General features: G+C 38.2%; 2 protein-coding genes across 3 annotated transcripts in view; one reads left to right on the forward strand and one right to left on the reverse strand.

Annotated features, from left to right (window-relative positions):
* ZNF281 (zinc finger protein 281) overlaps nucleotides 1-22,532 on the reverse strand; it is a 320,112-nt gene that overhangs the window by 205,235 nt on the left and 92,345 nt on the right. The window contains exons 16-25 of one of the 2 annotated variants that reach the window (XM_064427962.1): nucleotides 21,556-21,662; nucleotides 20,136-20,351; nucleotides 19,430-19,530; nucleotides 18,823-18,883; nucleotides 18,304-18,358; nucleotides 16,860-16,912; nucleotides 15,126-15,351; nucleotides 11,163-11,321; nucleotides 10,273-10,353; nucleotides 6,382-6,752 (exon numbers count right to left, since the gene is read on the reverse strand). The gene's annotated coding sequence lies outside the window, so the exon portion shown is untranslated. The remainder of the gene's footprint in view (nucleotides 1-6,381; nucleotides 6,753-10,272; nucleotides 10,354-11,162; nucleotides 11,322-15,125; nucleotides 15,352-16,859; nucleotides 16,913-18,303; nucleotides 18,359-18,822; nucleotides 18,884-19,429; nucleotides 19,531-20,135; nucleotides 20,352-21,555; nucleotides 21,663-22,532) is intronic. The other variant, XM_064427963.1, reaches the window with a different exon arrangement.
* Nucleotides 1-22,532, forward strand: part of NR5A2 (nuclear receptor subfamily 5 group A member 2) — a 77,278-nt gene that overhangs the window by 38,380 nt on the left and 16,366 nt on the right. Inside the window, exons 5-6 of the mRNA XM_064427964.1 lie at nucleotides 725-844; nucleotides 11,660-11,807. Of these exons, the coding sequence (XP_064284034.1) occupies nucleotides 725-844; nucleotides 11,660-11,807 (268 nt within the window). The remainder of the gene's footprint in view (nucleotides 1-724; nucleotides 845-11,659; nucleotides 11,808-22,532) is intronic.

Below are 22,532 nucleotides of genomic sequence, written 5' to 3' on the forward strand. Positions count from 1 at the left end.
AGTTGCATTAAGAGTCAGTTTAGGGATAATTTTTTTCATCCTCTAAGACAAAGATCACAAATAACTTGAGAAAATCTTAATGTAGGTTCCTTGTGCTGTGTGGCCAGAATGTTCCTTCTGTTCCCAACTCCACTCACTGATGTCTTGCTGCTCGCCACTGACTGTGCATTGCCCTTTCTTGCCCTACCAGTGACACCCAAAGCTGCTCAGCTTCTGCTCATTAAGTGTTCTCTTTTCATAGCACCACAGCCATTTTAGAGAGTTTTTTAACCTCTCTTCACTTTTTAATTTGCAAAGGACCTGTCTCTGACTTGGGCCTGTTGATGCAATAATGCTTGTGAATCTGCAGATTCCTTATTATTTCCAGAAGCTAAGGTTTAAGACGGGGAACAGGAGAAAGTTCACATCAGCATTATCTCCTGCTCTTCTTATTTTGGGTAAAAATAAAATCCCATTGCCATAAATATACAGTTATTACTAACAATGCAAAGTTCTGTTTTCCTAGAATCTAATCAGGAGTAAATATTCTATACGTTTAACAGATAAAGGCTACAGCAGTGTTCTGTTTATTCAACTGCAAACAGCAATTTTGGGCATGAATAGTTCTAGACAGCATCTCTGTTCTCCTGATGTCAGCCACATGTGTGAAGGAGGGCTGTCTCCCTAGTGTGATGCCAGCCTTACTCCCAGAGTGATGTCACCAAAGTTTGTGTTTCCTTTACAGGTTGATGACCAAATGAAGTTGCTTCAGAACTGCTGGAGCGAACTCTTAATTCTGGATCACATTTACCGGCAAGTGGTACATGGGAAAGAAGGCTCCATCCTTCTGGTTACTGGGCAACAAGTGAGTATGTGGTCTGAGAGAAATACTCATGTCTTGTTTTCATAATGATTTTCAGAATACCAGGAGTATCACTAGGTCAGAAGCACTCCTGTGTTCTCAGAGATCTTTTATAAGTAGTGTAGGTAAAATCATTTGTGCACTCTGTTTCTAGTCTGCTGATTACAGATAACCCTAAAAAAGCAGATATAATCATAAGCACTTTGCTTTTCAAATACTTCAGTAATTGAAAAGCAGCAGATGAGAAGTGTTTCTCAGGAAGTAGTATTTCCTTGGGGCTAAATGGTTTCTAACAACAACAACACTCCCAAACCTAATGCTTTGGGTTTAAGCATGTATAGTTTTCTTCCCTTCAGAATTGTGATTCACTGAAAAGAAGCAGTGGTTGTGTCAGTAATCTGGAGAATCTGCTGCTTACTACCTCAGAAATACCTTGCTTTTAGAGACATATGCACATGTGTGAGAAACTGGGCAGCTGAGACATCTAACCACAGGAAAATTATTCTGTCCATAGGCTATAAAGGCAGATAGTGTCTCAGAAACTGTCTCAGGGTATGCAGGGTGCAGTTTCTGCACAGCTATCCAGGGGTAATTTTCTTCACGTGTCAGATACAAGGATCTCCCAAAATGCAAGAGCTATAATGTAGTAAATATCAGGAAAACTGTGAGAAAACACAAAGGAAATAAAAAGTTTTGTCTCCACTATGCTTTCCAAAGCACAATGATCTTGACAGTAAAACAAGAACCTTATTCCTAAGACTGTTATTCTGCTTTTAAAAGAAAGAAAGAAAGAAAAAAAGAGAGAATATCAAAAGAAAAGCAAAGTGTGCCTGTACATTATGCTGCTGTCTTGAAGTGAAAACAAATGATGGCTCTTTGGTATTTAAGTAGCTGCAAACTGAACTGCCTCATTTATACACACATGGGAAAGAGCTCCTTTTCCTGTGCTATGCCATTTGTGTCTGCATGTTGTGGAATCTGCTTACAGCTTTAGCTATAATTTTAAAGATGCTGCCATTTCTTAACACTAAGAAGAAATGTTTGTAAGAATCAGAAGGATTTTGATTCTTCTGTTTGAATTTATGGTTAAGAAGTCTAGAGTAGAAGGGAGAAATTATTCACTTGTTCAAGAAAGGAATTGGGAAAACTCAAATTCCATCTATGGAACTGAATCCTGCACTTCATGGAAAGTCACTAACCTATATCAGATATCACTGTACTCCCAAATTGCATTAGCAAAAGTTAGTTTAGTTGCATTACTTTTGGTAATTTATACTAAGATTTATATTGGTGCAATTGAGAAAATGACTGATTCCCTTTCCATTTTATGCTCTGCAAGATAGACAATTTTACTGGAAATTACTTCATTTACCACACAGGATGCTTGTTTATAAAGCTATAAGTACATTGACAGGTTTCTGTTCCTGAGAGAACTGCTAAATTAGTGTCTCCTTTGTTATGTGATTAGCACTGTTTTAAAGGTACTGAGTGCCTAAGTCCCACTGAAATCATTAGAGGTCTCTAACTACCCTTAAATTCTAGCCATTGTCCCCATTTTCCCACAGTAGTAATTTTTACCTCATTAGCCACTTTTATCTTTCCTTGAAAATAAAAACCCCAGCTGTAGATGATCACAAGGCAAAGCACAGTGTTTCTTCACTGCTGGACAACAGGTAGCAGGATGCTTATTAAATGTACTGCTTGCAAATCAGCAGCTGGACTGGGAAGCTGTGCATTTCCAGGCAGTCTCCAACTAGGTTAAAACCTGGCTATGTTGGAATGACTGCATTCATGTTTGCCCTTCTTTGTGAACTAGTTTTAATACATCCTTCTTTAAATCAAATTTCCCTTTACTATGTCAAAATTTGTCATTTTGAAGTTGGTGCAAGCACCCCCAGAATCTCCCACCACCTTCTTTACTTTCCTCTTTGCACTTAGGCTAAGAGCAGGAGCGGTATCACTATAACAGCAACAAGAATTCTACAGTCAGTCCTTTTTCCCATTTCACAATTCGTAACAGCTGCAGAACATACTCTCATGGATGCATCACAGATTCTCTTTGACAAACAGGGAGACACTAGACCTGAATTACAGCGTCTCTGGCTGCTGTTTCTGAAACCTCCCTGTAATGCCCCTGTTTTGTCCCAGTTTCACTCAGCTCTGGCCCCACTGGATCCTTGGATCCTTGGTGAAAAGCCAGATTGCTTCCAGGAGCAGGCGCCTGTCTCCCTGGGCTGTGCACAGCACACGTTCCACACAAAGCTGCTGCTGGTCCAGGAGCTGCAGCAGAAGTGCCAGTGCTGTGCCACCACATAACTTGTAGGCAATTTCTGCATCAAAAGCATTTATTTTGAAGCAGCATCTTTTCAAATTATTTTCATAGGTAAAAATCATTCCTTGAAGAAACTCTTTTATTTAGATGGAGAAGCTGGGTGAGCTAAGCAGAAGTTATAAAATATCTAGAATTGCCAGAGCTACAAATCTTAAAATCACAGGATAATCCAGACTGGAAGGAATTTTAAGGAGTCACCAGTCCAAACCTCTGCTCAAACCAGGTTTCTCAGCACTTTGTCCAGCATCCAAGAATGGAAACTGCAAAACTTCATGTGCAGCCAGTACCACTGCCTGACAATCTTCATGGGGACAAAGTTTTTCCTTAGTTCTCCTATGAAGTCTTTTTTTTTTTTTTTTCCCAACTTACACCCCGCGCTCATAACTCTCCTCCTCCCTGAGCCCTGATGCAATGCACAGAGCCCAGGAGATCTTGTTAGGACAGACTGAGGCAAAGGTGGCACTGAGAACCTCAGCCTGGTCTGTGCTCGCTGCCACAAAATCACCAGCTGCAGTCCAGCAGCTGAATCCAGCTGCAGTTCCACATTGTCCTGGTTTATCCCAGACTAGCAATTCAACATCCCTTACAAGTTTCAACTACAGCTGAACCCTGTTTTAACATTATCACTCCATGGCAGTTGACATGGACATGGATGGTATTTCTACATCACCCATGCTGAATCATTCCTGGCTTCAGCTGCTGTGCACTGCTTTTGCACATCCCCCTTCAGTAGTGAGTTACTTTTTTAGACAACTGGATCCAATACAACTATCTCTTTTCCTAAGTGTCAAGGTGATCCATCTTGGAAGCATTGACTCAGACTCTTGCACTCTTAGACACAACATCTGTTCAAATGTATTACTGAAAGGACAATTAAACTGTGTCTGTATCCTCTGCAAAAACTGTAAAATAATTCTGGGAAGCCACACTTCTAGACCTGGGCATTATGGGACTTTGCTAGTGCACCATTCTTGCATACTTTCTGATTACTGTCCTGATCCTTTCAGTTCCCACAGAAGAGACAGGGAAAAACCATACCACCATTTCATAAAAATTAGTTGATTAAGGTGTGGAAAGCACTCTGACACTTCTGATGAAAAGTGCTACAGATGTTTTTATTTCTGCTATCAACAAAGCACTATGAGCAAAATTACAGTCAATCACCTGGCTTTCAAAGATAATAACTTTAAACTGAGGACCTGAGCTAGATTGCCAGCTTTATTACCTGAGAGATCAAGCTTATTGTCACAAGTTAGCAAATTTAAGACCAGAGAAGCCTCACTCCTTGCTTTCCTTAATATATCCCTCCATAAAAGCTACTCATAAACACTGTCCTTTTTACAAATCACCATCAAGGTAGAAGCTGTAAGGGGGGAACTTACCATCACTTAATTGGAACATACCTGCTCTCTCCACTTAGACTGCACAGCCTCTGCTCCTCAGACAAAAAAGCCAAATCTTACCCACGTCCCCAGGGCAGTACCACTGCCAGTGCTGTACTAGGTATCTAAAAGGGGCTAGTAGTTAGAAGAACACTTGATAATTTTCAAACACACTGGCTCAAAACCCATTACTTTAGGGCACTCCTATCACATTTTCATATATCTGCATTTCCCTCAAGCCACTGACTTATGGGTTTTACTCAGTGTCAATCCACTGTTCCCACTTTGATGGGGAAAAAGTGCAGTCAGCAACAAACTAGTAAGCCCTGGCCCTTGTATAAAAAGAGACTGTGTTTTATTTTATTTTGTTATTTATTTGGGGTTTCATAAATGAAGCTCTTTTGTGTGTATGTGTTTCAAGAAAGCACTTTTTTCAGATCATTACAATTCCTCAGCATTTCCTCAGAAACAAGTTCCTCCCTGTGCTGCACACTTCATTTTCTGCACTAAGTACTGCCCCTCAGCAGTAGCAATTACCATTTCAAAAGGAAATAAAGTAGCACAAATGCATTTTACAACTCTCAAAAATTCATAATAGAAAACAGCCAAGGAGTGATTTGCAGTGTGGTGGTTAATTGTAAATCATTGCCAATATGCTCTCCACATGCTGAGTTTTGTAGGCTTGCCATGTGGCATGTAATTTTAACAGACCATTTCTAATTATAGAATTTTAATTCCTCCAACTTCAGCACTTTCCTCTTGTACTTTCTACAAGAGCAATACACTGCCAGCTTCCAAGACCCAGCACATATAAGGTAGATGCTAAAGCTCTGCACAGAATATTGTTGCCCGTGCATTTTCTTGCAGCAGTCAATGCACAACATGTGAGTTGTAGCCTCATCTTCTCCTTTTGCTCATACCTACACTCTACTGCCAAATATTCCCTCTGCTGAGCTTGGCCAAATCCTTTCCAATTAAAAAGGCCATGCAAAAACATGTCTAAATCTCAGATTCTTTTGAGATCATTGAAACTACTGATTTATTTCAATCATCTCACAAATGCATCTTTACACCTGGATTTCTATTCTAAAGCACCAGAGAAAGAGCATGAGATCTTGATGGTGTTGTCAAGCAAGATCATCCATGCAGAAGTATCACTGAAGTACAAAAGCACAAGAGTGTTAGAGGGAGTGGCTACAAAGGATATCCACAAGTCATAGGTATAGAAAGCTCATGGATATCTAGTGGAAACCTATGACTTCTTATGTTTTTGGAAATTAGTATCTTTTTCCTATTTGATTTGTGTTGTAGTCAGTGAGGCTTCATAGTTGTGGCAGGCACAAAAGCAGTATTGGTATTTGAGGGCCAAATCTCGAAGTCCTTACATCAGCAAATAAACACAGGATTTGAATCAAGGAGGATACAAATGAGATCAAGCAATCATTATTTCACTATTCAGTATAGTATTAACTTTTTTGCACAGTTCCTTACTCTAGTGGTTTCTGCCGAAAGGAAAGTAAGGTTGTGGTTGTTGTTAAAAGATGAGGATATGAAGATATGCTGGCTGCTTCATGGGGATGAACTAGATGTGCTCAGTTAAACTGGGTAAAACACATCAAAATTCAGTTATAACCGTGAAGTGCCCTGAATTCAGGTTTTTCCAAATATTTGTTACATATTTTGAGCCTTTCATGTAGCTCTGGACATACCTACAAATAACCTGGTTCTAATTCACATGTGCTTTGCTGTGTTGCCATGAAACCATCACAGGACTACATTTTTAAGTCTAAAATCCCTGTTCCAGTAAAAGTTCATGGAGAGAGCACCTGACATGAATCCTTGAACACCAGAACTCTTCCATTTTCCACATCCTAACTCTGTTGTCTTCATGGGAAACACATTTCTTTTATATTTCATACACATGGCTCCTATGTGTAAGAAAGAAAACAAAAGTTGTTTGCCTGGAGTCTGGCAGCATTTCTTCAAGCCTGTTAGTCCTCCAAAGCAGTCCCATGCTAGTGAACTAATCTGTCAACACAAACTCATGTAAAATCCCACAGGTGATTTTAAGCTTGCCCAGCATGAAATACAAAGTTGCTCAGAAACTCAGTTTGAAGAAAGCACCACATGAGTCTGTCCCAGCTGCTCTTGGAGTAGTGACAGTGATGGGATCCAAGGTACATGCAGTCTTGACTACCTGTTGTGGGAAAGGATTTAAAACAGTAGAGGAGAAATTTGGGTAAAATAAGAGGGTCTTAAGGGGGAATGAACTTAGATGGCTCAAAGCTCCTGAAGAAGCAGTTTGAGTTAACACAGCCTTGTGAGATGTTACCCAGACATTTCCAAAATTATTTCCAGTGATTCTCTGTCTTCTGATCAGCTTTACTGAATAACAAACACAGCACTGATTTTGTATCATCTCAATATTAAAAAAAAACACAAAAGTACATTATAACACTTTGGTAAAGAAATGGATTCTCTTGTACTCTGCAGTACTTTGGAGTGTTACTATTTGCATATTATAGTTAATTATCAAGCACCATATCATCCTAGGGGAAAGGGCCACTGGCAACTTAATTCATTATCTTCTATTATTGTGTCTCACATTAAAATGACAAGCATCTTATGCTGCATAAGTCAACAAAATTTTAATTAATATATCCAAACCTGATAACCAGCAGATACAAGCATATCTGTGGGTTTTTTCCATTCTGAAACCTCCTCAATTTTTGTATGTAGGCACCTCTTCAAAGTGTTTTCCATGTTTATTTGCTTAGAAATGTAACAGAAGCACTGTTTTTAATTAAAGAATTACATTAAAAGCTCAAAATTAGTTTAATAACTGCTGCAGTTTCTAGTGAAACCCATATCTCAGGAAACAGTGGAAAGGCTGCAATAGTAAATGAGCTTGTTTGCCAAATACTGAATGCATGCTTCTGAGATGAGACTCATCCACCCACTGAGCATCCACTCGAGCAGGGCTGGGGCTCAGAGACCCAGGGCAGGTCAGTGGGGGCCAGCCCAGGCTTTCCGTGCTGTTTGTGGCCAAGGAGGGGGTGCTGGGGGAGCAGTGCCAGCAGCCAGAGGTGCTGGCCAGGGTTGCACCCTGTAAAACAGGAGGAGCAGGACGCTCCCTTTGCTGCACCTGGGCACCCACTGCCCCTGCCTTCGGAGCCCAGGCTCACAGCAGTCTAATTCACTAAATCCAATAGGAAATCAATCTTTTATTAACTTGGACTGCCTTGATCTGCTGAGGTTATACTGAAGAGAGCTACAGCAGGACTTTATTCCTTACTTGTCCAGTTCCTGTCTGGCTGAAAGGAATGGCATTCAGGGACAATCAGCACCTGGCAATGCCATCAACAAGTAAAATCACTCTAATCATATTCTGGAGACAATTTCAAGCTTGCTGAAGCATTGAAATGGATGGTGCAGTTCCACACAATATTTACTCATGATAACACAGTCACATTCTAGACATCAAACACTCCTTAATTTTAGAAGAAAAAGGGAACTTAATTCCACCATCAAGTGTTAGACTGTTTCGTGAGTATAGAGCAGAGGTGATACCAGAAGGCACCACCTGATTCCACCAGAAAAATTATTATCTGACCCCAGTAATTTGTCTTCAAAAATCTTTAATTACCATGAAACACCATTTGTAAATCAAAAAACCACAGATGCTCCCTTTATTTTTGGCTTTCCACCACAGCATGTATTTAGCCCAGGGTACAGGAGGAATTCACACTTCTGTTTGTGCAGCCATAACTTCAGCCCGTTGTTTACTTCCAAATTAGGTTATGTGGAAGCTCTGACAAAGCTGCTGTTTTCAAAAATGCCAGACAACATTCTCAACATCAAGATCAATGTGAAATGTAGTAGTATTAATTGGGATGCAAGAATATTTTAGTCATGGATTTGATTTTACTAAATTAAATCAATATACAATATGAAGTAAAATGTAAAATATAAAGTAAATGCTAAGATTTCATTATGCAATTAAGCATTGTGCACAAAATCCAAGCTGGTTTAATCTTTGTCTTTTAAATGTGCTTTTAATCATGTTGGAAGGTAAAAGAATTAATACACATTTTAGTATCAATTTCTGCATAAAGGACCAAGCAAGCAGAACAGTGTAGTCTTTAATGTGACCACTTTTTCAGAATAGACATTAACTGAGGCTTTTTCATGCACAGTTGCTTTTGTATAAACTGATTGACACCTTTGGGGGTCGTCTTTCCACTGACTCATAATTTTGCTCACTCTTGAAAAAAGCCTTCTGCACACCTACTATTCTCTAGTTAAAGCTGAAAATTCAACTCATCATATTTACACAATTAAAAAAAAAATCCATTCTGCGTTGTTTTTAATTGCAAATCCTACTCAAGGGACCAATTCTCCTGCTTAGGAGGCAGCCCCGTGCCTTCTACTAGAGAACCAACTGCAGTCAATTATGGTAATGAAATGTCAATAAATATAAAAATTTAATACAGCCTGTTCCTGGTGAGTGGCAGATGAGGACTTGCCTCCCAGACAAATTTGCTGGTGCTGCAAATATTAAATGCACCTGAAAGAGGAGCAGGTTGCCTGAGAGCTCTCCAGTAGAGGGATGCTGGGAGATCCAGGCATCTACTGGGTTTTTCCATTATGGCATAATCGCTGCACTAAGGCCACTGATATTCTTGACATTCAGACATCTTAACTTCTTCTTATGAAGTGAGCAGCATATTTTCACCACAAATTGGAAGCTCAGTAAGGGATTTGGAGCTTCACCCCCCCGCCCTTAACAATTTCAAAAGAGATATTAAGTTATGAAATTTCATATTTATATGTGACCAATTTCTCAATACAAAGTAGTTGAACCATGTCAATACATTAAACTGATCTTTAATTTAAAATTATTTTAGGTATGTTACTTGATTTTTTCTTATTATTTATATATATACACATTAAAAATATGCATAAATACATCTCTAGAAAGAGTGATGAATAAGAGATGAACTAGCAAGTAGTTTTTGAAAGATGGATAGGCTGATCAGATCATAGTTTTGCCAGATTTCTTTGGCCCAGAGTAAACAATTTAATGTCACTACTTCAAGTTTCCCCAGGTGTAAAAGACAGCAATAACCTACCTCACAGGATTCTTCAGCATAATCCATTGATTTAATTGAAGCATGAACTCAACTCTAACTGCTCCAATACTGCAAAGCGTTGTTATTCTTAACCTCCATTCAAAAAGTGTAACCTCATTTTCTTGTGCAGTTACCTCCAATCAGTTTATAGGGTGCAATAAGAGTACATATAAATGAAATCTCTTATTAGAAGTCAGTAACTTATTGATTACATTAAGGTCATTACCAGGAAAAGTTAATTTTATTTTCTTTTAGTCATCTTTCTATCTTTCCTTGCTGCAATTTTGACAGGTTAAAAGTATTGCAAATTTTACTGCTGTTTATACTTGAGTAAAATCAATTCAGTACTTTTAAATAAAATAATCTTTAAAAAAATCAAAATACATGTTACTTAAAATGTTTTTTTTTAAAAAAACAGATTTTAAGGGATCAGAGCCTGGAAAAACAGAAATTTGCAGTATTGGTTTGTTTGTTGTGGTGATACCTCCCAATTCTTTATTAACTACTTTATTATGGGAAATCTTAGAGGTGGGCTGAGAGCACTGATTCCATCAAGCAAATGACTGACCCAAAGCAAACACTTACCATTGTGCTTAGTCGTAATTTACAGCCAGACTTCACTCAGATGAAGTATGATTAGCAATTTCCCTGTAGTTCTGGAGGCTCCTACAAGAGAAAGGTGATGGTAATACTAGGGCATTTTGAAAATGTGCCACTGACCCATGGAGGTCTCAGCCAGCTGGCCAGGAGGGGTTCTGTGGGGAGCAAGCAGCACAGCAGGCCATGGCATGGGACAGGGGCACTGGCAGGGGGTGTGGAGCACTCTGATGAGAAGTGGGCTGAGCACTGAAGCTCAAACTGCTGCTCAGGTCACCCCAGTTCTGATGCAGCAGTTACACCAAGCCATTGCCCTGTCCTGGAGCCATCCCAGCCCTCCCTTCACCTTCCCATCACAGCATTCCCACAGGCTGTGCCCTTTCCCACTGGTCACCATCCCCTGACAAAGCAGGCTCACCTTCAGAGTGGCAGGGGCTGGGGCAGCCTCCTGCATGGAAACATCCCTGCAATGGGACTGGCATCAGCCAGAACAGTGTCGGCATGCTGGGCTTGGGGAGGCTGCCCAAGGTTTAAGGATCACCCAAGGATGAGCCAGCAATGACAGACCTTGAGTATCCTGTGCTTGTGGATTTTCCATTTCTGAGTAAGTGTATTAACTCCAGCTCTCTGCATACAAGGAAATCTCTGAGGCAGGTCAGCCTCGGAGAACAAGGGACACAGCAGCAGAGGCCAGAGCAGCACCACTCGTGTCCCCAGCCCAGGGGAAGGAGCTCTGTGTCACTGCTGGGCTGTCACTCACCTGCCACCCCTCCTTCCCCTGCAGGGCAGCACTTGCCAGAACAAGTGAGCTCCAATCAACTCCAACAAATACAGGGATTTTGTGTAGCTGAGGAGAACAGCAACCACCCACACAATACCTCTGTTTCCTGTGGGAATACACCGACATTGCTGGGCCTGAATAGATGTTTCTGGCCAAGTTCTGGACACAGGACTGTTTCCCATGAATGTCCCTCTGGAGCAATACAGCTAGGGTAGGCACAAAGCTCACTCCAGCAGTTGCTTTCTGCAGGATCACACTATTACAATGAGAACAGGAGACACCAAATGAACAAAACTGAGATGTGGACAGCTACCAGTGTCATAGGCAGCTATTTAAAGCTTCTAAAAAAAGCTAATACAGACAGTGTAGCACTCACAGTGATGTCACGTACCATTAAGATATATGGCTTAATGTTATTTTCAATATATACCATTGGGTTAAAATTGGTTTATATATAAAATAATCTTGACTTGGTAACATAATTAAATTAAGAGTGATTTCTATATCCAGGAGTATCCTGGTTGTATATGATTGCTTGATACATCCTAAAGTATGGGCATGACAACCCAACAGGAACACAATTCTCTTTTACAGGTGGATTATTCTGTAATAGCATCCCAAGCTGGAGCCACCCTCAACAATCTTATGAGCCATGCACAAGAACTGGTAGCAAAGCTTCGCTCGCTGCAGTTTGACCTACGAGAATTTGTCTGTCTCAAATTCCTGGTGCTGTTTAGTTTAGGTAGGTACACTCTAATCTTCATACTTATTGTCTTTTTCTAAAAAATATTGAAAATATTTTGCTTTTCTTCAATTTTTTGTGAAACACATGATTTTGAAGTATGTTTAATGAGGTTCACAATAATCTAAGGATAATTTTTAAATTATCAGTTGCAGAGAAATTATGTATAAGGATTAAAAGTGTGTTTCCATGGAAATTACTCCTAAAACCTATGGAATTTTGTGGAGTATTATAAAGCTTCTGTATTTTGGTATGCGAATACTGAATTTTCCAAACAAGGATAAAATTCTATTAGACATCCTAGAGAACAGTGGAAAATACAGATTGCCATGTTCTTCTATGATGTTGAATACAGTTATGCAAAGCACATGGAGTGGGGATATGGTTGAATTTTCCCTCTCATTCAAGGGCGTCTGTGGTAAGTATAAACAATCTTCTTTGCATATGATGGCTGTCACACTGTAACCCATAAATCAGGAATGTATCTCACAGTTTTTTAGAAGTGAAAGGAACTCCTAAAGTGCAAATTAATGATAATAGCTTTAGGACAGATCTGGCTAGGAAATAACCTTTAAAGGGAAGATTGTTTTGTACTGGTGCAGAGGACAGAATGGGAAAGATACCTATGCAAGACAAATTAGTTAAACCAGTGCCCTCCAATAAATCAGCTGAGAAAAATCACTGGTGCCAAGAATAAAAGAGATCTTAGGGAGATGGATTCCTATTGACTTCATGGGAAGACATTTTTCTGCCTGTCCTCTGCCTCAGGTTTGCACTTTGTTGTAAAGCTGGTCTAAATGAACTTTGCCCAAGTAAGTGGCTTTTTTCTGGCAGAGAGTTGAAAGGAGAAACTTAAAAACATAAATAAGGTCAGGCCCAGCCATGCCTCCATAGCAAAACCTCCTGTTTTACTGAAAAAGTGTTTTTGTCTACAAAGAGAGTACCTGAGCCAAGGACACAATGAAAGATAACAGCAGTGGTGACATTTAGTAATGCTTTCCTTTTGTTTTTAGTTTTTAATAAAATCTTTAAATTAATCAAATTCTTAAAATAATTTCTTGTGATACAATTGCAAGTAGACTAAAAGAGACACTTTTCATCACACTGTAGATCTCAATTATAGTCTTAAATATGTCCCTCTTAGGTGTTACAGAATTTGAACCTGCTTGAGAAAATTTTAGATGAAGTTCCCTTTAAATGTAGGGAAGATAAAAGACCAATACTTCAGAGGTACAGGGGACAGAACATGCAGAAGATAGAAAAGAATTTACAAATTATAATGAAATTAGAATGATGCTAAGAGAGTGGATCATTCTGAGGTATGTCCATTTTGAATCCTAGGAAGAGATGATGGATTTCCTTGGTAACTATTAATATTTTGTATTCAGGGCTTCATTGCTTGAATATCTTAGATTCAGAGAAGCGAAAGCAAACCATCTGTTGCAGAAATTATGTTTTATGAATTAATCTGATGGATAACAAGAATTCATATTTCCTAATTCCTCACAAGTAGGTTTTTCAGTCATTATACAGCGGCACAAATAAAGCCCGTAGCTTTCTTCTTATAAAATATTTAGAGAATTCATGTCAGTTCAGAAACATTTTAAATTAGCTGAATAAATGAAGTGCATTTGGAAAATTCTCACATTTAGGAGGGTTTTTATTTAATGATTTTCATCAGCTGTTCTGGTACTTTTCACTGATTTAGGAATCATTCTCACACCTCTAGCTCTTCTATTTCTGCCAGGTACTGTGCTCAACTTCTGAAGCACTTGGGCAGGAATAACCTGTAAACTCATACCGAGCCAGGTTAGCCAATTTTTCTTTCATTTATGCTACTATAAAACAAGCTGATTTTTCTATAAATAGGAACCTTCACATCACTTGCATGTAAAAGTGATGTAGCTAAGACAGGTCTGACACCTTTGAAATTGATTAGTTCATTATTTAGCATACTGCAGAATTCCATTTGCTAATAGTCACAGCTAGATGTTATTCTGCAAAGAGTAAATGTAAAGATGTTGCCACTTGACCCACAAGAAAGAGGCAAATACTTAACTAGAATGATGACAAGATTGAAATTAAAAACACAGATACCCTTTCCAGCTTAGCACCTAAGTTTCAAATGAATAATGTAGCTGAAATTAAAGACACCTCACAGCCTAATAGCAAGTCAGGTTTAGAAGACATTGAAGTGTCTAACAATGCTGGTAGGCATTCAGCAGGGCTGTCAGAAGTAGCTAAGCATCAAACTCTACATAAATAACTGGGAGCAGTCATTGTACCTAAATATCTAGGTGCATTTAGTGCATATCTACATCTCTTAGGCATCTCTACAGAAAACTGACCCTAATGCCAATAATGTATCACTTAATAAAAAAAAAAAAAAATTAAAAAATCTCAGCTGTTGACAATCTGGCCCTGTAATGTTTAACAGAATAAAAAGTGCTTCAAGACAGCCTTCTACATTTCTGAGAATATTCATGTGAGTGTTAACCAAGCCAATGAAGCCTTTTACTATTGTTCTTTAGTTCAATCAGTGCTTGATTGAAAAATAAATGTTTACTATAAAGCCTCTCAAAGGCAATATGAAGTCACAGAATTAATTTATTGAGAAGAAGTCATTTGGTTTTTTATAACTGTATAGATATGAGACTGCCTTATAAAGCTGTTTGTTATTCATGGCTGTACCGTCCTGTCTGTCTATCCAAAAGACAGCTATCTCCTTTAGGGCAAAGAATTTGGTCTCTGCCCTTTTTCTTAACTTTTCAGAAGTGATTATCTTAGTAAACTAACAGTAAAGCCATATTCAAAACCCAAAGTACTTAGAATAATTTTTCAAAACAGAATTAAACTATATCAGTTTTGCTTGCAAGATTTTAAATTAAGGAGGTTTGTTACCTACTCGTAAGGATTTGCAAAGGGTTTTGATTTTTGGCAGCATGAAGGAAGATGCTGCTGAGGCTTAGCCAGATGCATATTAAGTGTAGCTGTCGTGGCTGGCAGCACACAGCTCCTCCTGCAGTCACACTGCAGGGCCCCACCTCGCTGAGTGCAGCCCCAGGCACAGGAGCTCCCATCCTTTCTCCAGGGCCACCTGCTCTGGCTGGGACCCTCTCACCAATACAGCCAACTACAGAATGGGCCAGCTGACTCAGCAATTAGTCAATAAGCCAGAATAGTTTGGTAAATTGTCTCTCAAGTGTGATGTCGCCAGTCCAGTGCTACAGAATAGTTCAATATGTAGAACTACATAATTTTTAAATTCCCTGTCTCAGCTGTAAAAAGCAAATGTCTTTACAGGTAGCTAGTTCTTACCTCTCTCTACATAGAAGTCTTTCATTGCAGTTCCCCTTGCCAACCCTTCTTCAAGTGATGTTTACATTGTATTTGCAAACACCAAAGAAAGTCTGTTTTCTGGGGCATTCTTTCTGTGATTTCACATATAGAGATACTCTCCCCTTAATTCCACCTTAGGGAGTGAAGTAATCAATATGTCAAACCACAATTTAACTCAGGTATGTCCGCCAATTTTTTCTGCAATCTAAAGACAGGTGGATAACAAAAAACCAAACCAAACCAAACCAAAACAAAAAATTTAAAAAAAAAAACAAAAAAAAACCCCCAAAAAAAACCAAACAACACAGGAGCTCAAGAGATATGCAAGTATGGATTTCTCAACTTCTTAGTTGCATTTGACATGTTTCCTCAAATGAAGAAGAACCAACATGGCAACATGGATACAATAATACAGCAACTGTAGTCACACCATAGATGGGAAGTTAGTGGCCAGGCACAAATAGCAAAAATAGGAAAAAATAAAGAAATCTTTGACTGACTTGACCTACTTTTAACAGTACTTGATGAGCTCATGTCCAACACACTGAATGTGAATATCTGAGAAGGATGCTGATCACACAGTTCTGTAACTGTTCATCAGATTTACCACCAAATACAATAAACATTTCTAGCTTTCTGAAAGTTGGCTAAACTGAGGATAATGTGAATTCTTTGCCCTAATCCCAGAGTAAAAACACACCTAATTTTTCTATAGGTGAAATTTCTATGACCACTACAGCCCACTGCACACATTATCAAAAAGTAGACCAAAAACTAAATACAAATTATTTGTCTTTATCAACTGCTGGCTTGAATCAGGAAACATTATGGATAGAAAAAGCAAATGTGTCAGTTAATCAAGCTCTTTGAATTTTCATTACCAATTTGACATTAGTTGGGAAACTCCTTTCTTTCCTTGTCATAAATCAGAATTAGAAAGAAAACAAATAAACAAAAGCAAACAAATCACCCCAGATGTGCTGTTGAATTGTCTAATTCTGGGGCTGAAATAGATTCATATGCTCTACTGGGAGATGTAATTTTGACCCTGCTAAAGCCAAGAGAATTTCACTCTTTTTATTGGAGTCAAAATTTGCTTCCCTATCACAAAACAAAATTCAAAATAAATTTTTATCAATTAAATTTGAAAAATTACTAAATTTAAATGATGCTTGAAGAACCAAATGAGTGCCTTAAATGGTATCTTTTCTGTCATTTTCATTTTATCATCCAGTATCTTTACAGGTTGGTCATTTAACCTGAAATCAGTCATTGTTTTCTCTTTATAAAAGCTTCCTATTTGTCCTGCTAGTTTTTATTACATGAACTCAGCAAGAATGATTTTTCAAACTCCCATCAGAGCAGTCTGTAAAGTGAAATGCCAGTAAGAAAAAGTTGGACATAGTTTGACCCATGTCCAGGCACTTGTTGGCTGTGGAGCTAAATGCTGGGCTAGGCAGCACCTGACTGCTCCCTTATCACTGTCAGGACACAGACAAATGTACTTCATTTGAGAAATGAATGCTTTATCAATGAAGAAATAATTGCAGAACCACTATTGATCTCACATCCCACTTAACATGAGACAAGAGGGTCCAGTAAAAATAATAAACATTTAATTGTGGTGGACATCAAACAATGGGTTCTTGATCAAGCAACAGGAAAAAAACCTAGCAAAAAAGAACTCAGTTTTTAAACAAACCACAGTCTTACCGAGGCAGAAAATTCAGAAAGTTCATCTAGATCTGCAACTTCCATTCTAATTTCTGTTAAAATGAGAGGCATTAGTAAGTTAAGAGGAAAATTAGAAAATTAATCTTTCCTTGCTTGTAGTTGCTGTAAAGTGTCAGAGCTGAGATGGGAGGAGGTATTTGAAGTCCTAGGCCCCACCATTTGCACATATGGAAAATAAATGTGCCTGTTAAGATCTTAATGCAGATGAAAAAGGTTGAAATGGAACATATTCAAGGCAGACTCTACCCCCAGCACTCACAAGACTAGAAGGTGTTCCCTTCAAACACACACTCGGGGAGCAGCAGCACAAAGCCTGCCTGTGCTCCATTCCACCTGGTGCAGTAACTCACATCAATGCAGTTACACAACACTCTGCAACTGAAAAAAATAGCTATTGCACTTTTTAATGTCCTTTATGCAACATCATTTTTCTAGTCATTGTTCTATCAGATTTACAGACCAGCAGAATCTCTGCCTCAGGGAGCTTGCAGTATAAATACACAGAAAAGATTAAAAAAATACAGCAGCAAACTATGATGAAACATGAGGTTGTCAACACTTTCACTTCTGTAACTTTTGCTGAGGGTTTAATATCACACTTATGCAGACAGGAAAATAAGAGTATAAGCATCAGCTAGAGATAATATAACAGGGAATGCTGACTAAATTTTTGTACTAATTATGATAGTTAAGAGCACACAAACAAATATAATAGGAGAATGAAATGAAGGAATTAGTGAGGCAGGGGTTTTATCAAACCAAAAGGAAAACAGGAAAGAAGACCAGAAAATTAGACAAGAATCAATTCATGCAGAATTATAGATAGCTAAGTGTGCTACAGATATAAAGACATAACCTGGAAAATTTTGCATGTAAATCTTGATTGCAGATAAAGATGAAGTAGGTGCTGTGAATTTGAAGTGAGAAGCATTACATGACAGTCTTCCTTGGCAAGCCAGTGCAAGTCACTAATGGAGAGCTTATCCAGGCATGGACTTGTCATTACAGATGACTTCTCACCCACGGGGACAAACAGCACTTAGGGTTTAATGACTTCTTCAAGTGGTCACTCTTGCAGTTTTTACTTTTGGGAGTTTGTAAATATACAACTATTTTTAGTTAAGTAGTTAGGTCTTGTTAGACCTCAATAGGTCTTGTTATATATGTGTTGTTTATAAAGCACGTGTTTAGTTGAGCTGTCACAATAAGGTGGTTTTATTTTAACCACTGGAAGTTTTCTTAGATTCAACCATTGGAAGTTTTCTTAGATTTTCTTAGATTTCAGGCTACCCAAGGATGCCTGTACAATTGCACCTGGCAAACAGCAGTAAACCAGCAGTTGAGGGGTTCTGGAGAGCACTCTGGCACAGCTTTCAGCCTTCCCCACATTACATCTGAATTTAGAAAAATACTTACTGCATACCTGTCTGATTCAGACTGTCTCAACCCTCATGTCCACCACGTACCGGAGGCTAATACTGGCAAAGAAACACTTCCTAAACTTTATGTAATCATTTGGAATTCAGGAAGGACCGATTAGTATTCAAGAGTTGCAACTGCTCAATATTTATACCAGAGAGACTTGGCAGAAGCAAATAAAGGTACATAAAGCTGATGCTTGTCTTAATTAAGTGCAGCATAATAGGTGTTGGGGATATTTTTCTTAGTGAAGAGAGCAGTTTAGCAATGACCAGATATAACTCATTCTGAAGTCCAGAGTTTAAAACTAATCAATATGTATTTACAACAAGGGAAGAACTAAACATAATTTATTATTAGCTGACAACTAACTAATAGATAAAATCAAGATTTATTTAAGTACCTTTTTCCACATACCAATTTCTGACAAAAAAAAATTACTCCCTTGGATTCTGATTTTTTGCATCATTTCAAATAGACTTTTTAAAATTGAATAGGAATTAAAAATTAATAGGAAGGGTACCTTGGCTGCACTGTTTGCCACTGCCAAAGGATGAAATGCTGGGGCACGGAGATGTGATCTGCTAAAGCAATGTGTGTTTGTTACAAATTTAATCAACTAAACAATGTCCCCTGTGCACATCCCATGGAAGTCAGTGAGAATATGTTTGTAGTATTAGCTCTGTAATATCAGTTTGGGATAAATTGCATTAGAATACACAAATTTCAAGGTGAGGATCACTGTCTTTTGGAAGATATTAACTCTGGATATAATGAAAGCTCTGCTTCTTTAAATCTGAAGTCAAGATGGTGCTTCTCTAAATTATTATGACAGACCTCAGTTAAAAGTTACAGACTTGATGCTCAACCATTGGATGGAATCTTATGGCTTGCAGTGAGCAGAAGACTGAAAGAGTTAACAGTGATGATTATAGGGGTCCTTTCTTGTCCCTAAATAGTCAAACAGTTGAAATTTATCATGCCTTCTAATTTCAGGTTTTACAAATATTTCTGCATTTGAAAAATTCAAATTTGGTAGCTTTTAATATGAATAGTTAGCAGCAATCTTACACAGTCCCCCATTGCTGCGTGTTCCACACCGCCTTGGAAACCAGGGATCCATTTCTTACCAGAGATGATGAGGGCCAGCAGAACAGTTAAACAGCCAGTCTGCTCCTGGAACATTTAACTCTTCTCTGGATCTCAGGCAAAGCAGCCAGGCTACTCCACTCTGCCACGAAAAGAGCTATTCTACTTTTCTATTTTAACCCTCTGGGAAAGTAAAGCAAATGAATATGGACAAAACCTCATTTCAGAGTAATCTCATGAGGGACGTTCTCCTTTCATGGATACAGCATTGCTCAACAGAGAAATCAACCCTTTTGTCTCTAATTCTGCTTCTCACTCCATTACTTTGAAGTCCCTCAAATAATATCTCAACTATGCAATCTGGTAAACAAAAGCAATAGTTATCTATCTTTGTAAACAGTAGTGAAATCCAGAGTATTAAAGATACTTTTTAGAGTAGAGGCAGATTGGAACAACACGGTTTGAAATCTCTACAGATTTTACAACAAACAACATTTTAAAATTAATCTGATCTAAAATATCTTGATTAAATTTTGAGAAAATTGGATCCTTTCCTTTATAAGTCACTTAGCATGAAAGTAGCTCCTTGCTGCATTTACAGGGTCTAAAACTTTGACAATTCATCTTTTGAGGGACTATTTTAGAAGTGTATTTAGCACATGCAGGAAAAAGGGTTTGGGGTTTTGTTGCCCTGGCTTTTATTTCTTTATGGAAAAACAAAAACAAAGACATATTCATTTCTCTTACCTGTCAAAACCCATAGCAAGGCCAAACAATTAAAAATTGGTCCTTAAATTTCTTTATGTTAAATGATATATAGAGTGATGCCTTTGACAAACAATGTTTTGCTCCTAAGAATATTATTTCAGTGAGCTGACAGGTTTTAGTCCATCCTCCTATGCAGGTGGCACACAAGTGCAGGCAGTATGAAAGAAAGTAGGACAGTGTCTATCTTCCAGGTATCTGTCTTAATGAAATCTACAGTCAATGGTTTTGGTAAAAAAAAAGCATGTAATGTAAAAGGCATAAAATACACATTCTGGGGTTATGAGGAACAATTCAGAATTAAACCAATATTTTTTTAATAAATAAAATTTTAATCATTCATCTCAGCCATGCATGTAGGAGTAGTGAATGATAAAATTCTTCCAGGAATCCCAGAGAAAGCCTTCTGTTTCATGGCTGATTGAGTTTTTTGAATAAACTACACTAAATTATAGAGGGAAGTTAATAATTGCTGTTGATTTGTTCCTGATTTTATTCCATTAAATGCAATGAATGCTGCAAATTCATACCTCATGTAACTGTTGAGTACAATGGCATTATTTGAGGCATGAATTTTATTCAATCTGTTCATTACTTGGTTATGTTGCCTGCTTGTCTGACAGCTGCAAGCCATGGAAAAAAGATTAACCATCTTCCGCAAGTACTTTTCCTTTTCATGTCCTTTTTTTCTAAAATGCATATTTAACAAGGTTTTGAAATAACAATAGGATTAGACGCTTGAGAGAAAATTAGGTCATATATTTGTTAGATACAAATCTTGCAAGTAATTAGAAACATGGGTATCAAGCAATATTTGTATTCTGTACTGTTGGCTTTGTGTGGAGACAGTGGGGATTTCAGAATAGGCCAATCAGTGTGCTCTGCACTTTTCCCCTATTGTGATTATAGAATACTAGTAAGGATGGCTTTTAAACACCTCCTGTAAGGGGGAAAAATTACCTGCATGTAACCCACATTTATAGGTGTCTCTACTTTTGGAATACTTTTACAATTTCTTATGATTTTTAGATGTGTAAGTTGCAAGTTTAAATGTATTATATAGGTAACAAAGGAAGTACAGTATTACATAGAATCTTTTCAGCTGCTGTTGGCAGAAATCTTTAACATCAGTGACTACTTTTGTTACTCAAGTACTTACCATTACGTGGGAATAAATGGTTATATATTAAAATACAAATAAGTGAATGAATATCCTAAATCTCAGAGCCAGTAATACTACCCTATAGTCTTCATTTGAACATATTCTTAAATGCTTCACTGAATTAGATTAACTTTGCATTAGTAACAGACAACTTATTAAATACTTTTAAAACAAGAATACATAGACTGAAAACTGCCTCGTGTATTTCTAGTTTAAAAAATATATTGCAGAGGCTCTTACCTGAGTTTATACAGGGGTAATGTTGGCCATTTACTGCAGATGCACTGAAGTCTATGGCAAATTTCTCTCTTTATCCTACCCCTTTGCTGCTTGTGCAAGATTGAGCACTGAATGAGAAAAAAAAAAAGCAAAGTCCATCTCTGAGGGAATTAAAATAGAGAGGTGAAATACTCTAAAAGGAACAAGGAAATTAAAATAGAGAGGGGAAATGCTGTAAAGGAACAATGAAAAGAAATTACAGGTGAAAAAATGGTTCTGCAAGAGGGATGGGAGAAGAGTGGAAGAGAAGAGGATATCTGGGCAGATCAGGAACCAGGAGTGATTGATGAAAACAAGGGACAGCAGTGGTGTGGACCAGAGGAACAGGGAGAGACTGGAGGGCTTGAGACAGGTGCCATGAAAATAGGGGGAAAAGGCCAGGAAGGAAAGAGAAACCATGGAACTGTGATCAAAGCCAAGCCAGAGGTGGAAAGGGAGGAAACAGAAGCAAACAGGAATAAAAGAATGAAGGAAAATTCAGAAACAAACTTTATGGCCCAGCCTTGAACACAGCTGGAATCTTGAATTGGGAGACAGAAGGAAACACTCTTTCCCAAGCTCATGGCTTGGAGTGTGTCCCAAATGATTTCTGCTGACAGGAAAGGGGTGGAAAATGAAATTGCAATTCCTTAGGTTCTGGCAATGCTACTACCAAGACTGGATGAACCTTTCACAGCAGGAGTTCCTAGTATTGCCCTGGTCCTGTGCAGAAACAGTCCATGTGGCTTGAAAAAATTTAATTTACACATCATCCTAAGAGCAGTTTAAGGGTCTTCTTTATAAGATTATTCAAAAATTATTAAGGAAAAATCCTACATTTAATATCATCTTCAGTACTGGGAGGGTTTGATGAGTATTATAAACATTTTACACAAAATCTCTGCTTGCCAGGTGAAGGAAAGTCTCATCTCAGCAAAGAGAAAGATTTCAACAACAGA

The sequence above is a fragment of the Passer domesticus genome, chromosome 7, assembly GCF_036417665.1.
Source record: "Passer domesticus isolate bPasDom1 chromosome 7, bPasDom1.hap1, whole genome shotgun sequence".
In the NCBI taxonomy this organism is placed as follows: Eukaryota; Metazoa; Chordata; class Aves; order Passeriformes; family Passeridae; genus Passer; species Passer domesticus.